Genomic DNA, 25,541 nt, shown 5'->3' on the forward strand with positions numbered 1-25,541 from the left:
AATTATGAGTTGTTACAAAAAATACAGATTCACAAAACAAGAACTAATAAACGCAGAATCAAAAACCTAACGAAACGCAAATCACAAAACACAATAAACGAACAGAAAATACTTGCGATTAACACCGATAACACTTTCGACAACCATGCGACGACGTCTATAATTTACTGTCAATGTCAGTTTGACAAATTCGTGACACTTGACGGTGTTGTCGAAGTGCACATGTAAATTAATGTTCAAGGATACCACCCTTAGATAGCCCTTAGCTGTTTAAATTTGCATTGTTTTTGATAATTTTTTATAGCTTTGTGTTGGTAATGAAAAAATGAAATTGATGACGCACACGCAAATCGAGCTGACCGCCACTATATTATTTTCTCTTTGTTAGGTGCATTTTGAAAATTTAATCATTCCAAGTTGTAATACTGATAAAGTACAATGTGTTTTTAAATGATTGTCATCTAGTCGTCTGCGAATTTTTCATGTTAAATCAGAAATGCCGCTTTATAGAATTAATGACAGGCATTTAGACACCGAATATTACCATTCTCCATTTATTAAGTCTCCAGTTCGGAAATAAGCTTCGACAGTAAGTGTTTTTTTGCACAGTGTAACAATTTAGTTGCATTTTAACGAAATTTTTAAAATTAATTTATTGACAATTTATGAATTTCACAACTGACAGTTTTGACATTTATGACAGAGAATTTAATTGAACAGAGCGGCACAATTTTTTTACATGTAAACCTATTTCAAAGTTAACTAGATGATAATCATTTAAAAACAAATTGATTATAAGTTGTATGGTATTTAATCGATATTAATAGATACATAAAATGGATATAAACTATAAACACTTGAACATCGATGCCAGATAATTTCACCTGTTCTATTAATTACAAGTAGTAATTTTATCGCATGGTCAAAACAATACATTGCTAGTGAGTTAATAGAGTTTATCTGATAAATACGTGGACTACATTATGTGAACAGTATTTGCAAATCTGAAATTAAAATCAACTATAATCAGTATTTAGGTACTTATCCCGGAGACATCACCTAAAAAATAATAAATCTGATAACCTCCATGCAACCAAAATCTGATAAGCCATTATCTCTGCTATAAAACAATTTTTCCACCTTGTGCAAACTCCAGATAATCCGGTAGTTATTCGATCATGTCCCTAAAACTGTACTACACATCAGTAAGCCCCCCATGCCGGGCGTCCCTTTTGACAATTAACGCCTTGGGCATTGACGTCGAACTTGTCCCAATAAATCTAAGCGCACAAGAACATCTCACTACCGAGTTTCTTCAGGTAAGTCCCAGACCAATTTCCGCAGCAAATACAGTCACACCCAAAGTGATTCTATCTCCCTTGATTAAATTTTTTACGGGCATTATCGATCGCTCCATGTTTTAATCCTTCATTAATAACAAACAGCGTCCCGACATTAAACTCTCGTTTGAATACCATGTATTTGACGAAATATCGGCAAACAGAAATACCTGCGAGGCAAATTGGCTTGAAATCAAACGAATTTGTGTTATTGGATCGGGGATTTATTTACTTTTTGAATGTATAGAAATTGTAGCGTTTTTGATGTGTTGCCGAAAGATGAAATCAATTTCATGTCAATTAAATCACTTGTAGCTTAATCCCTTTCACACCGTGCCGACGCTTCAAGATGGATCTTTCACACTTTGTGACAGTCATGCAATTAATGCGTATCTTGTCGAAAAGTACGCAACGGATGATTCTCTCTACCCCAAAGACTTGCAACAAAAGGCCATCGTCAGCCAAAGGCTGCACTTTGATTCAAACGTACTGAGCGCAAGGCTTTCGGCGATTACGGTAATCATTAGCCAATAATACTTAGTAAAATACTCTTTTAGATGAAAAGTGGTGTGTTAGGCTGTTCCCTCTAATATTGGAAGTTATCATAATGACATTTATCTGAACCAATCCGAATAATACAAGTGTAGCGAAATAATTACTTCACATTTTTATTAAATCAAGTTTAACACAATCAAGCGAAATTTTGGACTTAAACTCACTTAAACTTCCGATTTTATATATTTATTTTGGTTTATTAAGAAATAAGATTCAAGTTTATAAAATCGTGACATTATTACAACTTGAAAAATAGAAACCCGGCGCATCCACCATTTTTAAACCGTGTTTAAAATACACTGACAGGCATTAGAAATGTAACAATTTAAACTTTTTGTGGCATTATTGGACTAATTAAATTTATAAAAATGCAAAATAAAACAATAAGAATTGAGGAAAAAATGTTTTGTGACAAAAAAATGCTACAATACATTAAAATCTTAAACTCACTTAAACTTTGGTTTTTATATATTTATTTGAGTTTATTAGGAAATTACATTCAAGCTTATAAAATCGTTACATTATTACAACTTGAAAAATAGAAACCCGGCGCATCCACCATTTTTAAACCATGTTTAAAATACACTGACAGGCATTAAAAATGTAACAATTTAAACTTTTTGTGGCATTATTGGACTAATTAAATTTATAAAAGTGCAAAATAAAACAATAAGAATTGAGGAAAAAATGTTTTGTGACAAAAAAATGCTACAATAGACTAAAATCTTAAACTCACTTAAACTTCGGCTTTTATATATTTATTTGAGTTTATTAGGAAATTACATTCAAGCTTATAAAATCGTTACATTATTACAACTTGAAAAATAGAAACCCGGCGCATCCACCATTTTTAAACCATGTTTAAAATACACTGACAGGCCTTAAAAATGTAACAATTTAAACTTTTTGTGGCATCATTGGACTAACTAAACTTATAAAAATGCAAAATAAAACAATAAGAATTGAGGAAAAAATGTTTTGTGACAAAAAAATGCTACAATACATTATAATCTTAAACTCACTTAAACTTCGGCTTTTATATATTTATTTGAGTTTATTAGGAAATTACATTCAAGCTTATAAAATCGTTACATTATTACAACGTGAAAAATAGAACCCCGGCGCATCCACCATTTTTAAACCATGTTTAAAATACACTGACAGGCATTAGAAATGTAACAATTTAAACTTTTTGTGGCATCATTGGACTACTTCAATTTATAAAAATGGAAAATAAAACAATAAGAATTGAGGAAAAAATGTTTTGTGACCAAAACATGCTACAATACATTAAAATCTTAAAGTTTATTATTTAATTGCTATTAAGAAGTTATGATAATGACATTTTTTACTATGTTTTTTACTGTGTTTTTTGGATTTTTTGAGTTACTTTAAGGGGAGTTTCATCAGCTTTCGCTATACCTAAAATTAGCCGTTTTCGAAAGTTTTTGAATTTGGACCAAACATCGGTAATTTTGCCATTTTTAGAGTTTTACAGATCGTATTTGGACAATCAAAAAGGAATGGCTATATCGTTCCTTTAGTTTGTTTAAAATTGGAAAAAAATTCAAAATTTTTATTTTTGAAGAAGTTCTACAAGCTACAAGTCAGTTTTTTTAAAATGAATGCCCTAATTTTTATTTCATTAAGTGGAAAATAATTCAATTTTGCAACGATCTGTGTTAGTATTCCCTTTACCTGTCTGTGATAATTTTCAAGTTATGTTAGTTTTCTTTGACATATTGCCGAAAATTCCTTACTAGCCACAGATATTTTTGTACAGTTTGACAAACATTTTTCATTGAATGAACGATTCTGTTCAAAATTTTGCTTTCCCTTCCGTTAAACCAAATAAATTAATTGAATTTAAATTTGAAAAATTTTGATATCTTATACAGTAAAAATTTAAAGGTTGCTAGAAAAAATCGTTCTGAAATTAAAGTTCCAAATTTTGGGAACCGCTGAACTAGAGTTATAAAAATTAGCGTAAATTTTAATCAGGAAAGATTTTAGTTATTTAGGGCAGGGAGTAATTACAATTTATATTTTTCGCGACGTTTCGATTTTTTATTAAATATTCATCAGAATTTTATTTAATCAGAAGATTTTTATTATTATTATTATTATTATTATTAAAACTCCCAATACTTCTAATATTTAGACGCTTTAGACAGAACAGCCTGTATACTCGTATTTTTATTCTCATTTGGAGTGAATGCAACCTTTTAAGTACACCTTTTTTCGTCTAAAAGATAGGGCAATAAAGTGGAAGTGCATTAAAATTGCAGTCAATTGATTGTTGTTTTCCAGGGCCCCATTTTGCGAGGCGGTGCCAAAACTGTGGCCAAAGACAAGGCCGACGCTCTGCTCCAGGGCTTAACCCTCCTGGAGACGATCCTCGAAACGAACAAATACGCCTGTGGCGATAAGTTAACCATTGCCGATTTCAGTCTTGTCACCACTGTCAGTAGTGCAAACGCAGTCCTTCCTTTAGCCTCCAACAGGTTTCCGAAAATTTTCGACTGGTGGAACCGACTTGAAGCTCTACCCTTCTACAAAGAAGCGAACCAGGAGGGTCTAGATGCGTTCACAAATCTCATTAAAAGCAAAAACATTGTGCGACAAAATTCGACAAGATAAAATGTGAAGTTGCACACTTGTTTTTTATTTTGCATTCCTCGAGAGTTAAAATTAAAAGTGGAGAGTGATTGAGACAAACACTTTCACGTATCGAGTGAGTGAAACGTCCGAAGTTGTGTCGGGATTAATTAAAACAAGGATGGACAGCGAGGAATTAGTTTTGCTGTCTCGTCCTCTGCAGAGGGGTATTAGGGTTATAGCTGACTGATCATCACATCGCTTTTTTGGCGACCGGAAGAAATATGAAGTAATCAAAAGGAAAATTGAATGGTTTTGTGGGAGAGGGAGGGTTTTCAATTTAGCGGAAAATTACAACTCAATAGTTGAGGAGAGGACGGGAAATTTTGTGCCCGTTTTTGGTTTATCCATGGGACATACTATAGAAAAAAAAAATAAAACAATAATCGGTCTTTAAATAAATTTAAAGGACAAAACTGCAAAACGTACTGTCCTAAAATTTTAAATAGCACTCTTTACTTTTTCGAAAATTTTTAGAAAGATGGGAAAAAATTGTAGATTTAGATAAAAAATGTGATGACTCGAGTTGCCACGGTCTGTGCTACGGTATAGGGTTGAAAAAAAACGCTTTACATAACATCCCTTATTTTTATAAACATTTTTATAGCCGTGGGAACAAATCTTATCGACCTTATTACTTCAGATTGGCATAAGACTGTTAAATATCACTGGGACTTTAGTTTTTGTAATAAAACCACCCCTAAACTCTTAAACGAAACGACAGAATTAGTTTATTAAAATAAACTGTGGTGAACTCTGTAGTGTAATAATTTAAACCTAAAATATAAGTTGTATTGGTTCTGAATTCCCCTCTCGCAACGTTAATCGACCTGGCTTTGTTTAAAAAATATATTACTTCTAATTCTGAAGCAAACTGATAACTTTTTTATCTCTTACTACATATACCAAGTTAGTTAAAGTTTTTTTCTGACTTTTGAAAAACTAGGCTGTTTAAAATTTCAGTCAGAGTCGCTAGCGACTAGGGGATGAAACGTAAAGTAAAATTAATGTTGGTTTTTAACTCTTCTCTCGCAATAAAAAATAACATGTTTTTTGTTTATATTGAATTACTTTAAAATCAAGGTGATACTGAGACCAAAAACTTTAAAAAATAAAACCACCCCTAACTCAAAAATCAATCTACAATTTCCTACGGTAAGATATGCATGTTACCACTTTTCCAAAAAAATTTAAAAACTAGCAGGTGCTATTTGAAATTTTAATGTAAGGGTGGTTATAGCGAATTAATTTATGGAATTCGCAATTAAATGCGTGATTTTAACAAAGAATTAAATTTTAACAATGCTTTCTTCGTCATTAAGTTAAATGCGTGATTAACTGATCACGTGACCAAATTAAACAAATGTGATTAGTGTTGTTTAAAAACCGGTCCTAAATGTAACTAATATTGATTTTGAACTTTTTCCTTGGAATCCCAATCAACCCAAATTCTCCCAATTTTTTTTTTTATTTGGTTGAAAATATCCTCGAAAATATTATAGTGTTTGTCAAAAGTTATTAAGACTTTCCAGTTTTGAAATGAAAGCACTGCAAGTAAGTTGTAAATGACAGAGAGTCGATTTTTTATGGTTTTTACTTTTCAAAAAAAATACTCTTTGTCTTTTATTTGATCTAAAAAAAGCAGCTGCACTTCCAACTTGCAGAGGGAGTGATTGGTAACAAGATATTTTAATATTTTAATATTTAATATTTAATATTTATTTTAATATTTATTTTATTTTATTTTCAACAGGTGAAACACCCAATTACAGAAAATAAACTTAAACTTAATGATCGTGCTGCAAGCAAAAACTAATAATTTAAATAAACTAAAACAAACTAATAATAATACTATAATAATAAATTAAGAAACAAGAACTAAAATTAAATTTTACCTAGCCACTAAAGTAACTAATTATATGATTTTTAATGTAATTAAATGAATGAAAATGAATATCACAACTACTGCTAATTTTGTTAAAATTACTACACATTACATGTAAAGGTGATTTTAATAGAACATTCGTATTACAACTGCAACTGTAAAAAGTCATGGGATGCCGTGAGTTAATTCTAGGAACCAGAAAAATTATCTTATTAACAAGAGCAATACAAGTCAATCTTGTTGTTTAGTAATTTATGTAAAAATGCAATACTTGAGATAATTCTCCTAACTTCTAGAGAATTGATATATGTACTTAGCAAAGTTCTGAAATAAAATCACAACAAAAACTTTTATTTTGACTTGAAAGAATAATAGAAACTCAACTTATCTTTCTAATTCGAGTTGAGAAATATCACGTTTTGCACTAGAGCTTTAAACAAATAGAAACAGAACCAGAATTAAGGGGAAGAATCTTAAGGGCTGAGCCGATTTTTCACTTTCCAGTACAATTTCACGTTAAAACGAGTGATTTTATTAACAATTAACATTTTATTAACACTGCAGGGTCAAAAATACTATGCGATCATTTAAATTTAAAATTAGTTTAATTAGTTTTTTGTTAGTAATTGATAATCTAATGCAAACTGTGTAAAAAAAATTATATTCTAATTAAATATTACCATTCTAGGCTTTAATATTTGACTCTTAATTAATTTATTATAATTTTCATAATCGTAGTTTTCGTGCAATTAAATTAAAAACTATTAAAGCTTATTCTAATCATAAATTCAAATGATCACATGTTTTTTATTTTCTCTCTAACACTCATTGTTGATTGGAAACAATGCTCAAAGACCAAAGGTAAACCGCAGGAAATGGCTGTACAAAATTGAAGGAATCATTTTAAAAAAATAGGAAAATCTTGTGAGCAGTAATTTTTTTTTCAGTTTTCAGAATTTTTTTCTGAAGCATTGATCGTACTTTAAGACTGCAACTCGAGCAAAAAAACTTATTCTGTAAATAAGTTTCAAAATGTTACTTAAACGGCTGTAAAATACAAAAGGAAATGGCTAAATTTCGTAGCTTTTTAGAATGGGTATAATCAGGATATGGACAGGTTTTTGCATTCTTTTGCCTTCAGACTGAAAACTATTGGTTAAACGGTTGTAAGCCAATAAGAAACCACTTCTACATCCAAAACCAAGCGCTGGAGATCGATTTTTATTGGCCATTTCTCTGTAAACTGCCGACCTTCCCTAATAAAATCCCCATGGCGCCTGACATAAACCATACAGTAAATACAAATGAGTGTTCACTTTGTTTTGAAATATTTATTTAGCTTCGTTACAACAATTTTTCCCCTAAAATGAAATTGTCGTCACGCCCGCCCGTCCTGAAACCCCCGATCCGTTCCTGCGCTCCTGCGAGGCAAATGCCCCGACCGAAAGACTGAAAGCAACAGTTGGTGCAGGACAGGACAGTTATTGATTTCTTGGCAGAAATCGAGCGTTCGTTCGCAGAATGCATCCGATCCTCGTTGTGTGATGTGATGTCACACTTGAGCGTCGTCGTCGTCGATTCCGTCTATTGTCGTTGCTCACGGACGTTCACATTTGGCATGTTTTTAAGTGTCGTTCGCACCAAGGCCGGCCCGACCATGCATGACTGAAATGAGTGGCAAGTGAGCAGCGCTACGTCAAGCAATGGCCAAGCTCTACTACAATGACATGAGCCCCCAGAGCAGGGCCGTGCTGATGACGGCGGGCGCCATCGGGGCGCGACTCCACCTCCAGGAGGTCCACCTCTACGGCAAGGACCCCGACCCGCAGCTCCTCCAGGTGAGACCCACGGCCGGGCTTTGCGGAAATTTTAATTTTTTTTGCAGATAAACCCCCATCACACGGTGCCCACGTTGCTCGATGGTGACTTTACCATCTGGGACAGCCACGCGATTGTGGGCTATCTCGTCGGACAGCACTCCTCCGATGAGCTCTACCCCAAAGAGACGAAACCGAGAGCTCTAGTTGATCAGTTTTTACATTTCGATTCAGGCGTCTTGTTTCCTAGAGTCAATAGCATTATCGTAAGTATTGTCTTAAAATTGTCGCCTATTCAGGGAATATGTGTGCAAATTTAGCACGTGGGTGTGATTGTTCGCTTCATTCGGTGCATGCATTCAACGCCCACTCAACAGTTCATCCCGTTCCGAAGTTTGTTTTGCAAAAGTTGCGATGATTGTAAACAACAAAAAGTTTGAAAGTGGTCAGGAAGTTGATAATCTTTATGTAAAAAACAGAGAGAAATTTGCTATTTCGGTACGGTATTTGAGCGCTCTCCAAATTTCAAAAAAGTGCAAAATTAATGCTTGAAGTTAAAATAAAACGCGCCGCAGAGTGATGTATCTATCGTCTAAATAAAAACGTGGCCAAGACTGAAAATTTCATGAACGTGGCTTAAAGAGCAAAGCTGTTTCGAAATTTTTTTACACCAAATCTCAACTGTTAGACCGTAAACTCCAATACTTTAACGACTGTAAATCTTTTGATACGATTTATTGACGACATATATTACGTTAAAGGAACATTGATTGCCGTCAGTTTTTTAAAATAAGCGTTCAAGAACAGCACTGTTTGTATTTTCGCCGTATTTTAAAATATTTGTTCGTGTGTAACTTATTGAATTTAATTAACAGACGAAAATAAATTAACACAAATGTTATTATTTGTTATTATTTCGTATAATTTCAGTTTTCACAAATGATTCACAAAGAAACTTAAAATTTGTGGAATTTTTTTGCAAATCTGATCGTTGGAGAAGATCATGATTATAATTTATGTATGAAGTTTCGGTTTTAATTGATTGCGGTTATTTTTAATGTGGGAGTTGTAAATTTTCTCTTGCTCACTCGATTTACCAGGCTTACGTCTGTGGAGGTGTTATTTATCAACATTTTTCCATTAGACTTGAAATTATCGGCTTAGGTAACAACAATTTACTTTTGGGTCGTTTGAAAAATTTTCCAAAAATCCTTACCTTTAGCCAAACTTTCTTTACCTTTGTTACAAATTGTAGGTAAGCTACCGGAAACTAGAAATAAAAATATCTTTCACAAGTTTATGAAAATACGTTTAATAGTTTTTGAAGTACAGAAAGTACTCACTTAAAAAAATGCAGTACAATACACACATACTTATACATTTATCGACATTTGCATAATAAAAAAATAACTGAGCTTTTTTTTCCCGAATTTCAAATCAATGGACGGACACAATTTATCTATGCTTATTTTATTTTACAGAAAATGTATTGTGTTTATGGACTAAGCACCATATTGCAATATATGAAGAACAAAATCCAGGGAGGCTTTGCTTTAAGGTCAGCTCACGTGATTAAAATAATTTAGAATTTAATTTACATATTTTTAATAAATATTTATTGATGTTAACGTATTTGTTTTTGGGAAATTAAACGCATTAAGATGACGAACATTTTAGGAAGTTTTCATAATTCTCTCCCAGTTAATAGAAATACATGTATTTGCGGTACATCTCTTTTAGCGGACACCTCCTATTAACGGACCCCTCTGACAAACGGACTTTTTTGTTTGTTATTTCAGCTGACGTATTTTAAATAGTATAGTTTTTCTTTTAAACGGACGTGGACAATGCGATTGTAATACTTGAAAATAAAATCTCTCCTTTAAGCGGACAGTATTCCATGAAGAGATTAAAGTTACGTGTTATTCCCACTAGTATTATAGCACTAGTTTTTCCTTGTAGTAGGTTTTACGGTGTCTATACGAGTATGCATTCGTTAGTACATAATTTTTATTTTGATTTTTTATTCAGCGTTATCGTGGTAATTAAGACTAAGAAAGCGTTTTTTGTTTAAAGAAAAAAATATATTTTCTGGACCAAAATAAACCGAGTGTACAATATTTATAAAGAAATGAGAAAGAGGAAGATTAAAAGTAAAGGCGAATTGGTGGAGAAATGGCATGGAAGTGAAAACATTTTTTAAAAGCGAAGTTTATTTCAATGACCGACTGATGAAAGTTAAGGAGTTTGTCGAGACATACAAAAATTAGATTTTTAAGGTAGCTGAATGGTGGCGCTAGGAAAGTATGAATTCGTCATCATATAAATTTTAAGTACATTTCAGGCGAATCTGCTAATATTGATGGAGAAAATTTTTAAGAAACATTATAGATTTTTTTTCAGAAATAATTGATAAATATTGTTATTGTACCAAATAGTACCATGCTTTATTAACTCTTTAATAATTAATTTAGTTTGTATCTATTATTTATCTTAAGAGGACGCCTCCAAAAAAAAATCCGCGTATCGGAGATTTCACTGTATTATTAGTTGATTACTAATGGAACGTAAAATAAAACATTATTGAAGGAGAAACTGAAATGTGGTGCGGAATTGCATTTTTGTCTATAAATAATTACTCAGACAAAAAGGGTTTATTACCTCGGTTTATACTTACCTTTTTATTTTATCTTTATAGCAAAGAGCTTTCCTCATAGTTTTTTTAAACGTTTGAAAAAACGAATACTTACTATACAATTTGATTGCACAATTAGGTAAATATTACAGATATAATTCGAAGTGTAAAGTATCAACAACATGTCACATGTGAATTTCCTGTTATTTCACAGGAGTTATTGACCACTGTCTTCAATAAAATCGTGAATACGTTCATACAATTTTTGAAAACTTCTTGACTACATTTTCATTTAGATTTACCATGTCTAATGCAGTATTCCCGATTGCTGAACTGTAGCTTCAAATGGCTTTGTGACATAAATACACAAGTATTCCCGCGTGTACTAAATCCTCGTCGTTGCTTAACGTTAAAATCTCTATTCCCTCCGGTTGTGACCTTTTGTGTTTGCTTCAGGAGAGCAATTTGTGCAAGAACACGTTAAATTCGTTTCCAATTTTTTTTCATTTGATCAATAGGGCTATTAATTTTGTTTTCTTTCCAGGATTCCATCGTAGTGGAGAACGATAAAGAAATATCGACGAAAAGAATAAGTGCAATTACGGAATCTTACAAATTTTTAGATAAATTTCTACAAAACAAGAACTACTTAATTGGTCCAAACCTAACGGTGGCTGACTTATGTTGCGTTGCAACGATCAGTACAGCCACCATAATAACCCCCATATCAACGGAAAAGTACCCCCATCTTTCCACGTGGTACCGAACCTGCAAGAATCTTCCCTTCTACGAAGAAACAAACGGCGTGGGTCTCAACAAACTCGACGCTTTGGTCGAACTCAAGCTAGGACGACCTCGAACCAAAGACTTCTGTGAATAAACTTTCTATGTGTGAATACAAGAATTAAAAGGAACCTCAAACTGGTCTTATGTTTCTCGTGATATTATACATTTGATTAATTTATTTAACGCTTTTATTAATAGAATATTTATACATATGCTGGATGTGGAATCAATTAAATATCTGCCTTCAAAAGACTGTCACTGAGTTGGATCTTTTCGCCCGGCTTGAAGGCCGGCATTCCCAGATAAGGGCAGCTCGCGCACCGGAAGGCGTCCCCCAAGTAGCACTGAAAAATTTATTCGAATTTTCAAAATTGCCGCTTAGCTGGCATTGTCAATCCTGTCATAAGTGACAGTCGACTTGATGAACAACTCTTTTTAAATAGTTGTACTAAAAATTAATTTTCTGAAACTTACGTTGCCACAGGACGATTTTGGGGCGTCAGTTGTGTCCACAAGCTGCCCGGCCTTTGCCTCCTGTGCGAGTTCGTCCGCAAGGCCACACGAGCAGTCTTTGCAAGCCTTGCGTTTACCAGTGGTACCACAAACTAAAACTTGGCAATAAACACCCAATAATTCACAATTTAAGGTACCTCTAAGTGACGAAGGGTCTGGTTTCTTCAAATCCTCATCATCGAGCAAATTATCGGGGTCTATAGTTTCACCCTCATCGGCATCATCCAATTTCCATACCGGTTTTTTAAGGTTAAGTTTGGCAGAAGAGCCAATTTCGTATTTTGGTTTATTTGAAAGCAGCCAGTTGTTTTCATTACGGACGTTTGTAAACCCACTAGTTTTCAAGCTGAGCTCAAGAGTGTCAAAGTCTTTAACCTTGTGGATGCACAGTTGGCCCCCAGGTTTGCACAACTTGAACAATTGTTTGGTTAAGGACTCTGTTAGTTGTTCCTGGGGCAGTTCGACCAGAATCGAGTCGTTGGAGTTCTCGGTGAGTCCTAAGTACGAAACTAAGTGCTTTTGTGACGAAAACTTTGTTGAGTCATACCTGATAACTCATTTGGTGATTTGAGGTTTGTGATAGTGTTAAGGGTGGTGTCTGAGAGTGATTTTGTACCCTCTTCACATACCGCTAGTACCGTTTCACCCTCTTTTAAGTTTAACACTTCCATCGTGTAATTTAGTAAATGGAAAATTCACTTGGCTCCTGCAATTTGAACTATTTTGATGGCTTTTGTGCGCGCTAAAGTGCGCACGAGCGATTTCCTTTAACTGAGAATTTAATAGCCACGTTCACACCAGGAAAATTATCAAAATAATCGTAATCATTCTAAAAACATCAATAAGCTGTTACGCTCACTTGCATAGAACATCTCCTGACTATAAATGAAATAAAACACTCAAACAATTTATTGCCACGTATTAATTTTGCCTTTAATTTCAATCGATGAAAGTGGCTTGCTCTAAATTTAATGCAAATAAAGCTTTTTTATTGGTTTTGTTTTTATTTTTAATGTCTTGCTACAAACTGTAGCCAACGCAGAAGCCATATGAAGGAAGGTAGGTGCATTTATCTACTGAGGTGTTGAAATTAATAATTTGAGTGCCACATACTGAAACGTATTGTGTATTCTTTATTTTGTACAATACTGATAAACGTCCCTTGTTGTAACTTTCATGTAAATAAAGATTTTGTATTGGTGTTGTTTTTATTTCTTTTTTAATGTTTTGCTACAAACAGTAGCCAACGCAGAAGCTACACAAAGGTAGGTGCATTTTATTTTAAGTATCCGATATATAATTGGTTGCATACAACAATGCAATAAAATTACCAGTTTTATTAAAAAATTATCTAGAATCAAAAAAAGCACGGAGAGTTGCAAAATGTAGAGACTTAAGTTGTTCCTGTTATCCAAATATACATTATGGCTTAAATTATTGCAAAATAATTTAAGGGCAACTTTCTTCTAAGCGCGAAACCGCTAGAACGCTAAAAGTAAAATGAGCTAAGATTTTAAAATAGATTTTGAGCTGGAATTACAGTATAGTGTATAAACTTTTTTGTTTTTGTGTTGTTTAAATGTAAATTGTAGCTTTAGCGTAATAAAACATTTGGTAATTTTTTTGATTAAATTTTGGTAGAGATAGGCATACTGAATAGTCATTCCTATATAGTTGGTTGCATACAAAATACAATTAAATTGAAATTAAAAAATTTTTAAACCAGGTTTTCAGAAGGAAACAAAGGAATTAACCAAATGTAAAAACCTTGTTGCGTTCCTATAATCCTAATACACATTTTAGTTTAAATTATTTCAATCGTTTTAGTTGAAATTGCGTATAAGAACAAAACCCGCAGGGCGCTAAGGTTAACAAGTACTAAAATTGCAAAATAATTTTAAACCAAAATTATGGTAAAGTTTTCAAAAGTTAGTATGTTTCTGCGATGTTAGTACTTATTTTGGTTTAAAATTGTTGCAAAATTATTTAATTACATTTTCTAAGAACGTGAAACCGCTAAATCTAACAAGCGCCAAAAATTAAAATTTTTCAAATAGATTTTATTATGGAAATATTAAAATACAAACAAAAAACAAAGTGCGAAGATCTCCTTTGCCTTTGTGTAATCCTAATAACCATTTAGGTTCAAAATATTTTCAAAACCAGTTTTTTAAACTTCTGTATAATTGGTTGCCTATATACACTGTCAATTTATTATTTTTTCTAAAAATTGCAAAAATTTTTAAAACGGATTTGGTACCAGGATCACAGAAATGCGAAGAGATAAAAATTGTAAAGACCTCTTCGCATTCGTGTAATCTTAATACACATTCTGTTTTGAAATGCGAAGAGGTAAAAAGTCCAAGACCTCTTCGCGTTCATGTGATCCTAATACACATTCTGTTTCAAAAATTTTCGGTAAAAATTGCAAATATTTTTAAAACGGATTTCGTACCAGGATCACAGGAATGCGAAGAGATAAAAAGTCTAAAGACCTCTTCGCGTTCATGTGATCCTAATACACATTCTGTTTCAAAAATTTTCGGTAAAAATTGCAAATATTTTTAAAACGGATTTCGTACCAGGATCACAGGAATGCGAAGAGATAAAAAGTCCAAAGACCTCTTCGCGTTCATATTTCATACACATTTTGGTTTTAAATTTATTACCAAATTATTTTACTTAAATAGAAAATAATGTAAGTATGGCAGGTGTACTTACTTTTATGTTTTATGGCCTCACAGTTGCACTTCTCGATCGAAATAGAGCTCGGAAACTCCGTAAACGACCACGATAGGCGGAGCCAATGCGTACTTCATCGAGTGGGGAGATTGAGCAGTGGCGTAGCAAAAAACTATTCCATGATCAAGAAGGGTTTGAGATTTATAATTTGTAGTAGTTACTATTTCCTCTATTCAATAATAGCAAGATGAAATAGTAAAAATCATATCTAATGCTAATACACGTTGATTTCCTAGAAATACAAAGCAGAGAGGTCGAATAAATAAAAATACACAATGAGTAAAGAGTAAAAACGCGTTTATTGCAAAAAATGTTTCTACTGGTATCTTTACTATAACTGGTAATATTGAAATGTTAAACTTTAAGACGAATTCCCTACAGATGTAGGGCCACGCCACGCCACGCCACTGTTTTCTACCAACACCTTTAATTTAAAGATTGGACTCGTCCGTGACGAGTTTTCGTCTCTGCGCACTCCTACCACCGTGGACGATTTGTCATTTTGCGGACTCTAAATCATCTTTTGACCATTGTAATGTGTTTCTATTAAAAATTAAAACTTGACTGCATTTAATTTCTGAATTTTTTATTCTTATATTGAAGCACTGCAAACCGATTTTTTTCACACCCTTTAAATCCTGCAATTTTCTTTATTTTTGCAGGAGATTAAGCCCTTCGATAGGGCCTTCGACTGTGAAAAAATCATGTTTGAACAAACACCCTTTGGGACCTTATGAATTTTTTAAGATTCTTTAAGATTTTCCTATTTTGCAAGCGTTATTTTTTTTCACCCCTTTTATATCCCGCAATTTTCTTAATTTTTGCAAGAGATTAAGCCCTCCGATTGCATCTTGGACTGTAAAAAATTCATGTTCGGACAAACACCCCTTGAGACCTTAATGAATTTTTAAAGATTCTATAAAATTTCCCTATTTCGAAAACTTTATTTTCTTTTCATCCCTTTTATATCCTGCAATTTTCTTAATTTTTGTAGGAAATCAAGCCCTCTAATAGGGCCTTTGACTGTACAAAGATCATGTTCGGACAAACGACCCTTAGGATCTTAACGAATTTAAAAAAAAATCGTATTTAAGGATTGCTCTAATTAGTCAAATTAATAACTAACTTGTCCAGCAAGAACCACGTGGAGGTTTAGAGCATTCTTGCCAGGAAAAAAGGATATAAGGATGAGGTAAACAATGATTATTAGAAAATGAGGGAAATAAAAGAATTATTGGTAATTATTGGAAATAAAAAAAAATACGTGACAAAAATAAAATGCACCTACATTTATGGCTTCTGCGTTGGCTACTATTTGTAGCAAAACAATAAAAAGAAATTAAAAACAACACCATTAAAAAAATCTTTATTTGCATAAAAGTTACATGTTATCAATATTATACAAAATAAAAAACACACAATACAACATAATATGTGGCACTCAAACTATAAGAAATTCAATACCACAGATAAATTGAAGGGAAAAAATGCACCTACCTTTATGGCTTCCACGTTGGCTACTGTTTGTAGCAAAACAATAAAAAGAAATTAAAAACAACACCATTAAAAAATCTTTATTTGCATGAAAATTACAAAAAGCGACATAACTTAAAGGGTGTAAAAAACAATCAAGAATACATATTATATTGAAGGATTGCTCTAAAGGGTCAAATTAGCTAATAACTAATTTGTCCAGCAAGAACCACGTGGAGGTTTAGAGCATTCTTGCCAGGAAAAAAGGATATAAGGATGAGGTAAACAATGATTATTTCAAATGAAAGGAATAAAGGAATTATTGGTTTGTGAAATGAAAAAATAGTACACAAAAATCAAAGCTTTTTCACTTGGCGTTAAATAAATGCTCTTACCTTTATACTGCATCTGCTACCATTTGTAGCAAAACCTAAAAAATAAATTAAAAACACAACCAACAAAAAAATTAATTTGTAGGAAAGTTACAACAAGCGACTTTAATAAATATTATACAGAATAAAGGATACACAATACGGTATAATATATGGCACACAAGCTATTAAATCAACAAATCACAAGATAAAACGCAAAAAAATGCACCTACCTTCATATGGCTTCTGCGTTGGCTACTGTTTGTAGCAAGACATTTAAAAAATTAAAACAACACCAATAAAAATCTTTATTTGCATGAAAGTTACAACAAGCAACGTTTGTCAATATTAAACAAAATAAAAAATACACAATACGTTTGAAATTATTGGTTTGTGAAATAAATAAATACGACACAGCAATAAAATACACCTACCGTCATATCGCTTCCACGTTGGCTACCGTTTGTAGCATTAAAAAAAATAATAATAAAAATGAAACCAAAAAAATGTTTATTTGCATTAAATTTTGAGCAGCCACTTTCATTCATTGAAATTAAAGACAAAATTATTACGTGGCAATTAATTATTTGAGTGTTTTATTTTATTTATAGTTACTGTATTTAAAATGTGTCACTCAAAATATCACTTTTCAACACCGCATTTAAAGATTTTAATTGCAATTAAGTTTTATGAAATTATTGGTTTGTGAAATAAATAAATACGACACAGCAATAAAATACACCTACCTTCATATCGCTTCCACGTTGGCTACCGTTTGTAGCATTAAAAAAAATAATAATAAAAATGAAACCAAAAAAATGTTTATTTGCATTAAATTTGGAGCAGCCACTTTCATTCATTGAAATTAAAGACAAAATTATTACGTGGCAATTAATTATATGAGTGTTTTATTTTATTTATAGTTACTGTATTTAAAATGTGTCACTCAAAATATCACTTTTCAACACCGCATTTAAAGATTTTAATTGCAATTAAGTTTTATGAAATTATTGGTTTGTGAAATAAATAAATACGACACAGCAATAAAATACACCTACCTTCATATCGCTTCCACGTTGGCTACCGTTTGTAGCATTAAAAAAAATAATAATAAAAATGAAACCAAAAAAATGTTTATTTGCATTAAATTTGGAGCAGCCACTTTCATTCATTGAAATTAAAGACAAAATTATTACGTGGCAATTAATTATATGAGTGTTTTATTTTATTTATAGTTACTGTATTTAAAATGTGTCACTCAAAATATCACTTTTCAACACCGCATTTAAAGATTTTAATTGCAATTAAGTTTTATGAAATTATTGGTTTGTGAAATAAATAAATACGACACAGCAATAAAATACACCTACCTTCATATCGCTTCCTCGTTGGCTACCGTTTGTAGCATTAAAAAAAATAATAATAAAAATAAAACCAAAAAAATGTTTATTTGCATTAAATTTTGAGCAGCCACTTTCATTCATTGAAATTAAAGACAAAATTATTACGTGGCAATTAATTATTTGAGTGTTTTATTTTATTTATAGTTACTGTATTTAAAATGTGTCACTCAAAATATCACTTTTCAACACCGCATTTAAAGATTTTAATTGCAATTAAGTTTTATGAAATTATTGGTTTGTGAAATAAATAAATACGACACAGCAATAAAATACACCTACCTTCATATCGCTTCCACGTTGGCTACCGTTTGTAGCATTAAAAAAAATAATAATAAAAATGAAACCAAAAAAATGTTTATTTGCATTAAATTTGGAGCAGCCACTTTCATTCATTGAAATTAAAGACAAAATTATTACGTGGCAATTAATTATATGAGTGTTTTATTTTATTTATAGTTACTGTATTTAAAATGTGTCACTCAAAATATCACTTTTCAACACCGCATTTAAAGATTTTAATTGCAATTAAGTTTTATGAAATTATTGGTTTGTGAAATAAATAAATACGACACAGCAATAAAATACACCTACCTTCATATCGCTTCCACGTTGGCTACCGTTTGTAGCATTAAAAAAAATAATAATAAAAATGAAACCAAAAAAATGTTTATTTGCATTAAATTTTGAGCAGCCACTTTCATTCATTGAAATTAAAGACAAAATTACGTGGCAATAAATTATTTGAGTGTTTTATTTTATTTATAGTTACTGTATTTAAAATGTGTCACTCAAAATATCACTTTTCAACACCGCATTTAAAGATTTTAATTGCAATTAAGTTTTATGAAATTATTGGTTTGTGAAATAAATAAATACGACACAGCAATAAAATACACCTACCTTCATATCGCTTCCACGTTGGCTACCGTTTGTAGCATTAAAAAAAATAATAATAAAAATAAAACCAAAAAAATGTTTATTTGCATTAAATTTTGAGCAGCCACTTTCATTCATTGAAATTAAAGACAAAATTATTACGTGGCAATTAATTATTTGAGTGTTTTATTTTATTTATAGTTACTGTATTTAAAATGTGTCACTCAAAATATCACTTTTCAACACCGCATTTAAAGATTTTAATTGCAATTAAGTTTTATGAAATTATTGGTTTGTGAAATAAATAAATACGACACAGCAATAAAATACACCTACCTTCATATCGCTTCCTCGTTGGCTACCGTTTGTAGCATTAAAAAAAATAATAATAAAAATGAAACCAAAAAAATGTTTATTTGCATTAAATTTTGAGCAGCCACTTTCATTCATTGAAATTAAAGACAAAATTACGTGGCAATAAATTATTTGAGTGTTTTATTTTATTTATAGTTACTGTATTTAAAATGTGTCACTCAAAATATCACTTTTCAACACCGCATTTAAAGATTTTAATTGCATTTAAGTTTTATGAAATTATTGGTTTGTGAAATAAATAAATACGACACAGCAATAAAATACACCTACCTTCATATCGCTTCCTCGTTGGCTACCGTTTGTAGCATTAAAAAAAATAATAATAAAAATGAAACCAAAAAAATGTTTATTTGCATTAAATTTTGAGCAGCCACTTTCATTCATTGAAATTAAAGACAAAATTATTACGTGGCAATTAATTATTTGAGTGTTTTATTTTATTTATAGTTACTGTATTTAAAATGTGTCACTCAAAATATCACTTTTCAACACCGCATTTAAAGATTTTAATTGCAATTAAGTTTTATGAAATTATTGGTTTGTGAAATAAATAAATACGACACAGCAATAAAATACACCTACCTTCATATCGCTTCCTCGTTGGCTACCGTTTGTAGCATTAAAAAAAATAATAATAAAAATGAAACCAAAAAAATGTTTATTTGCATTAAATTTGGAGCAGCCACTTTCATTCATTGAAATTAAAGACAAAATTATTACGTGGCAATTAATTATTTGAGTGTTTTATTTTATTTATAGTTACTGTATTTAAAATGTGTCACTCAAAATATCACTTTTCAACACCGCATTTAAAGATTTTAATTGCATTTAAGTTTTATGAAATTATTGGTTTGTGAAATAAATAAATACGACACAGCAATAAAATACACCTACCTTCATATCGCTTCCTCGTTGGCTACCGTTTGTAGCATTAAAAAAAATAATAATAAAAATGAAACCAAAAAAATGTTTATTTGCATTAAATTTTGAGCAGCCACTTTCATTCATTGAAATTAAAGACAAAATTATTACGTGGCAATTAATTATTTGAGTGTTTTATTTTATTTATAGTTACTGTATTTAAAATGTGTCACTCAAAATATCACTTTTCAACACCGCATTTAAAGATTTTAATTGCAATTAAGTTTTATGAAATTATTGGTTTGTGAAATAAATAAATACGACACAGCAATAAAATACACCTACCTTCATATCGCTTCCTCGTTGGCTACCGTTTGTAGCATTAAAAAAAATAATAATAAAAATGAAACCAAAAAAATGTTTATTTGCATTAAATTTTGAGCAGCCACTTTCATTCATTGAAATTAAAGACAAAATTACGTGGCAATAAATTATTTGAGTGTTTTATTTTATTTATAGTTACTGTATTTAAAATGTGTCACTCAAAATATCACTTTTCAACACCGCATTTAAAGATTTTAATTGCATTTAAGTTTTATGAAATTATTGGTTTGTGAAATAAATAAATACGACACAGCAATAAAATACACCTACCTTCATATCGCTTCCTCGTTGGCTACCGTTTGTAGCATTAAAAAAAATAATAATAAAAATGAAACCAAAAAAATGTTTATTTGCATTAAATTTTGAGCAGCCACTTTCATTCATTGAAATTAAAGACAAAATTACGTGGCAATAAATTATTTGAGTGTTTTATTTTATTTATAGTTACTGTATTTAAAATGTGTCACTCAAAATATCACTTTTCAACACCGCATTTAAAGATTTTAATTGCATTTAAGTTTTATGAAATTATTGGTTTGTGAAATAAATAAATACGACACAGCAATAAAATACACCTACCTTCATATCGCTTCCTCGTTGGCTACCGTTTGTAGCATTAAAAAAAATAATAATAAAAATGAAACCAAAAAAATGTTTATTTGCATTAAATTTTGAGCAGCCACTTTCATTCATTGAAATTAAAGACAAAATTATTACGTGGCAATTAATTATTTGAGTGTTTTATTTTATTTATAGTTACTGTATTTAAAATGTGTCACTCAAAATATCACTTTTCAACACCGCATTTAAAGATTTTAATTGCAATTAAGTTTTATGAAATTATTGGTTTGTGAAATAAATAAATACGACACAGCAATAAAATACACCTACCTTCATATCGCTTCCTCGTTGGCTACCGTTTGTAGCATTAAAAAAAATAATAATAAAAATGAAACCAAAAAAATGTTTATTTGCATTAAATTTGGAGCAGCCACTTTCATTCATTGAAATTAAAGACAAAATTATTACGTGGCAATTAATTATATGAGTGTTTTATTTTATTTATAGTTACTGTATTTAAAATGTGTCACTCAAAATATCACTTTTCAACACCGCATTTAAAGATTTTAATTGCAATTAAGTTTTATGAAATTATTGGTTTGTGAAATAAATAAATACGACACAGCAATAAAATACACCTACCTTCATATCGCTTCCTCGTTGGCTACCGTTTGTAGCATTAAAAAAAATAATAATAAAAATGAAACCAAAAAAATGTTTATTTGCATTAAATTTTGAGCAGCCACTTTCATTCATTGAAATTAAAGACAAAATTACGTGGCAATAAATTATTTGAGTGTTTTATTTTATTTATAGTTACTGTATTTAAAATGTGTCACTCAAAATATCACTTTTCAACACCGCATTTAAAGATTTTAATTGCAATTAAGTTTTATGAAATTATTGGTTTGTGAAATAAATAAATACGACACAGCAATAAAATACACCTACCTTCATATCGCTTCCACGTTGGCTACCGTTTGTAGCATTAAAAAAAATAATAATAAAAATGAAACCAAAAAAATGTTTATTTGCATTAAATTTGGAGCAGCCACTTTCATTCATTGAAATTAAAGACAAAATTATTACGTGGCAATTAATTATTTGAGTGTTTTATTTTATTTATAGTTACTGTATTTAAAATGTGTCACTCAAAATATCACTTTTCAACACCGCATTTAAAGATTTTAATTGCAATTAAGTTTTATGAAATTATTGGTTTGTGAAATAAATAAATACGACACAGCAATAAAATACACCTACCTTCATATCGCTTCCTCGTTGGCTACCGTTTGTAGCATTAAAAAAAATAATAATAAAAATGAAACCAAAAAAATGTTTATTTGCATTAAATTTTGAGCAGCCACTTTCATTCATTGAAATTAAAGACAAAATTACGTGGCAATAAATTATTTGAGTGTTTTATTTTATTTATAGTTACTGTATTTAAAATGTGTCACTCAAAATATCACTTTTCAACACCGCATTTAAAGATTTTAATTGCAATTAAGTTTTATGAAATTATTGGTTTGTGAAATAAATAAATACGACACAGCAATAAAATACACCTACCTTCATATCGCTTCCACGTTGGCTACCGTTTGTAGCATTAAAAAAAATAATAATAAAAATGAAACCAAAAAAATGTTTATTTGCATTAAATTTGGAGCAGCCACTTTCATTCATTGAAATTAAAGACAAAATTATTACGTGGCAATTAATTATTTGAGTGTTTTATTTTATTTATAGTTACTGTATTTAAAATGTGTCACTCAAAATATCACTTTTCAACACCGCATTTAAAGATTTTAATTGCAATTAAGTTTTATGAAATTATTGGTTTGTGAAATAAATAAATACGACACAGCAATAAAATACACCTACCTTCATATCGCTTCCTCGTTGGCTACCGTTTGTAGCATTAAAAAAAATAATAATAAAAATGAAACCAAAAAAATGTTTATTTGCATTAAATTTTGAGCAGCCACTTTCATTCATTGAAATTAAAGACAAAATTACGTGGCAATAAATTATTTGAGTGTTTTATTTTATTTATAGTTACTGTATTTAAAATGTGTCACTCAAAATATCACTTTTCAACACCGCATTTAAAGATTTTAATTGCAATTAAGTTTTATGAAATTATTGGTTTGTGAAATAAATAAATACGACACAGCAATAAAATACACCTACCTTCATATCGCTTCCACGTTGGCTACCGTTTGTAGCATTAAAAAAAATAATAATAAAAATGAAACCAAAAAAATGTTTATTTGCATTAAATTTTGAGCAGCCACTTTCATTCATTGAAATTAAAGACAAAATTACGTGGCAATAAATTATTTGAGTGTTTTATTTTATTTATAGTTACTGTATTTAAAATGTGTCACTCAAAATATCACTTTTCAACACCGCATTTAAAGATTTTAATTGCAATTAAGTTTTATGAAATTATTGGTTTGTGAAATAAATAAATACGACACAGCAATAAAATACACCTACCTTCATATCGCTTCCACGTTGGCTACCGTTTGTAGCATTAAAAAAAATAATAATAAAAATGAAACCAAAAAAATGTTTATTTGCATTAAATTTTGAGCAGCCACTTTCATTCATTGAAATTAAAGACAAAATTATTACGTGGCAATTAATTATTTGAGTGTTTTATTTTATTTATAGTTACTGTATTTAAAATGTGTCACTCAAAATATCACTTTTCAACACCGCATTTAAAGATTTTAATTGCAATTAAGTTTTATGAAATTATTGGTTTGTGAAATAAATAAATACGACACAGCAATAAAATACACCTACCTTCATATCGCTTCCTCGTTGGCTACCGTTTGTAGCATTAAAAAAAATAATAATTAAAATAAAACCAAAAAAATGTTTATTTGCATTAAATTTTGAGCAGCCACTTTCATTCATTGAAATTAAAGACAAAATTACGTGGCAATAAATTATTTGAGTGTTTTATTTTATTTATAGTTTCTGTATCTAAAATGCGTCACTCAAAATGTCACTTTCAACACCGCATTTAAAGATTTTAATTGCAATTAAGTTTTATGAAATTATTGGTTTGTGAAATAAATAAATACGACACAGCAATAAAATACACCTACCTTCATATCGCTTCCTCGTTGGCTACCGTTTGTAGCATTAAAAAAAATAATAATAAAAATGAAACCAAAAAAATGTTTATTTGCATTAAATTTGGAGCAGCCACTTTCATTCATTGAAATTAAAGACAAAATTATTACGTGGCAATTAATTATATGAGTGTTTTATTTTATTTATAGTTACTGTATTTAAAATGTGTCACTCAAAATATCACTTTTCAACACCGCATTTAAAGATTTTAATTGCAATTAAGTTTTATGAAATTATTGGTTTGTGAAATAAATAAATACGACACAGCAATAAAATACACCTACCTTCATATCGCTTCCTCGTTGGCTACCGTTTGTAGCATTAAAAAAAATAATAATAAAAATGAAACCAAAAAAATGTTTATTTGCATTAAATTTTGAGCAGCCACTTTCATTCATTGAAATTAAAGACAAAATTATTACGTGGCAATTAATTATTTGAGTGTTTTATTTTATTTATAGTTTCTGTATCTAAAATGCGTCACTCAAAATGTCACTTTCAACACCGCATTTAAAGATTTTAATTGCATTTAAGTTTTATGAAATTATTGGTTTGTGAAATAAATAAATACGACACAGCAATAAAATACACCTACCTTCATATCGCTTCCTCGTTGGCTACCGTTTGTAGCATTAAAAAAAATAATAATAAAAATAAAACCAAAAAAATGTTTATTTGCATTAAATTTTGAGCAAGCCACTTTCATTCATTGAAATTAAAGACAAAATTATTACGTGGCAATTAATTATTTGAGTGTTTTATTTTATTTATAGTTACTGTATTTAAAATGTGTCACTCAAAATATCACTTTTCAACACCGCATTTAAAGATTTTAATTGCAATTAAGTTTTATGAAATTATTGGTTTGTGAAATAAATAAATACGACACAGCAATAAAATACACCTACCTTCATATCGCTTCCACGTTGGCTACCGTTTGTAGCATTAAAAAAAATAATAATAAAAATGAAACCAAAAAAATGTTTATTTGCATTAAATTTTGAGCAGCCACTTTCATTCATTGAAATTAAAGACAAAATTACGTGGCAATAAATTATTTGAGTGTTTTATTTTATTTATAGTTACTGTATTTAAAATGTGTCACTCAAAATATCACTTTTCAACACCGCATTTAAAGATTTTAATTGCAATTAAG

The 25,541-nt window shown here is 30.4% G+C and overlaps 2 protein-coding genes across 2 annotated transcripts; one reads left to right on the plus strand and one right to left on the minus strand.

Moving 5' to 3' along the window:
- Positions 1 to 1,051: 1,051 nt before the first annotated feature.
- On the plus strand, positions 1,052 to 11,815 carry LOC654964 (uncharacterized). Its single transcript, XM_015982720.2, has 6 exons — positions 1,052 to 1,319; positions 1,656 to 1,856; positions 4,206 to 4,530; positions 8,125 to 8,276; positions 8,324 to 8,521; positions 11,435 to 11,815. Exons 1-6 carry the CDS (start codon positions 1,179 to 1,181, stop codon positions 11,768 to 11,770), a joined length of 1,353 nt encoding a protein of 450 aa, XP_015838206.2. The 5' UTR covers positions 1,052 to 1,178; the 3' UTR covers positions 11,771 to 11,815.
- A 26-nt stretch (positions 11,816 to 11,841) lies between these two features.
- Positions 11,842 to 12,947, minus strand: CIAPIN1 (Cytokine induced apoptosis inhibitor 1). Its single transcript, XM_961265.4, has 4 exons — positions 12,737 to 12,947; positions 12,327 to 12,686; positions 12,151 to 12,281; positions 11,842 to 12,020 (listed from the first exon to the last, which is right to left on the minus strand). Exons 1-4 carry the CDS (start codon positions 12,858 to 12,860, stop codon positions 11,907 to 11,909), a joined length of 729 nt encoding a protein of 242 aa, XP_966358.1. The 5' UTR covers positions 12,861 to 12,947; the 3' UTR covers positions 11,842 to 11,906.
- Between the last annotated feature and the right edge of the window lie 12,594 nt (positions 12,948 to 25,541).

The sequence above is a fragment of the Tribolium castaneum genome, chromosome 1 (genome assembly GCF_031307605.1).
Source record: "Tribolium castaneum strain GA2 chromosome 1, icTriCast1.1, whole genome shotgun sequence".
NCBI classification, from domain to species: domain Eukaryota; kingdom Metazoa; phylum Arthropoda; class Insecta; order Coleoptera; family Tenebrionidae; genus Tribolium; species Tribolium castaneum.

Excerpts from the sequence above, each read along its gene's own strand:
- LOC654964 (XM_015982720.2), top strand. The coding sequence starts at position 1,179 with ATGTCCCTAAAACTGTACTACACATCAGTAAGCCCCCCATGCCGGGCG. Across the intron at positions 1,320-1,655 it reads TCACTACCGAGTTTCTTCAG|CTTAATCCCTTTCACACCGT; the intron begins GTAAGTCCCAGA and ends AATCACTTGTAG. Across the intron at positions 8,277-8,323 it reads CCGACCCGCAGCTCCTCCAG|ATAAACCCCCATCACACGGT; the intron begins GTGAGACCCACG and ends TTTTTTTTGCAG.
- CIAPIN1 (XM_961265.4), bottom strand. The coding sequence starts at position 12,860 with ATGGAAGTGTTAAACTTAAAAGAGGGTGAAACGGTACTAGCGGTATGT. Across the intron at positions 12,687-12,736 it reads ATCACCAAATGAGTTATCAG|GACTCACCGAGAACTCCAAC; the intron begins GTATGACTCAAC and ends TTTCGTACTTAG. Across the intron at positions 12,282-12,326 it reads AGACCCTTCGTCACTTAGAG|TTTGTGGTACCACTGGTAAA; the intron begins GTACCTTAAATT and ends GCCAAGTTTTAG.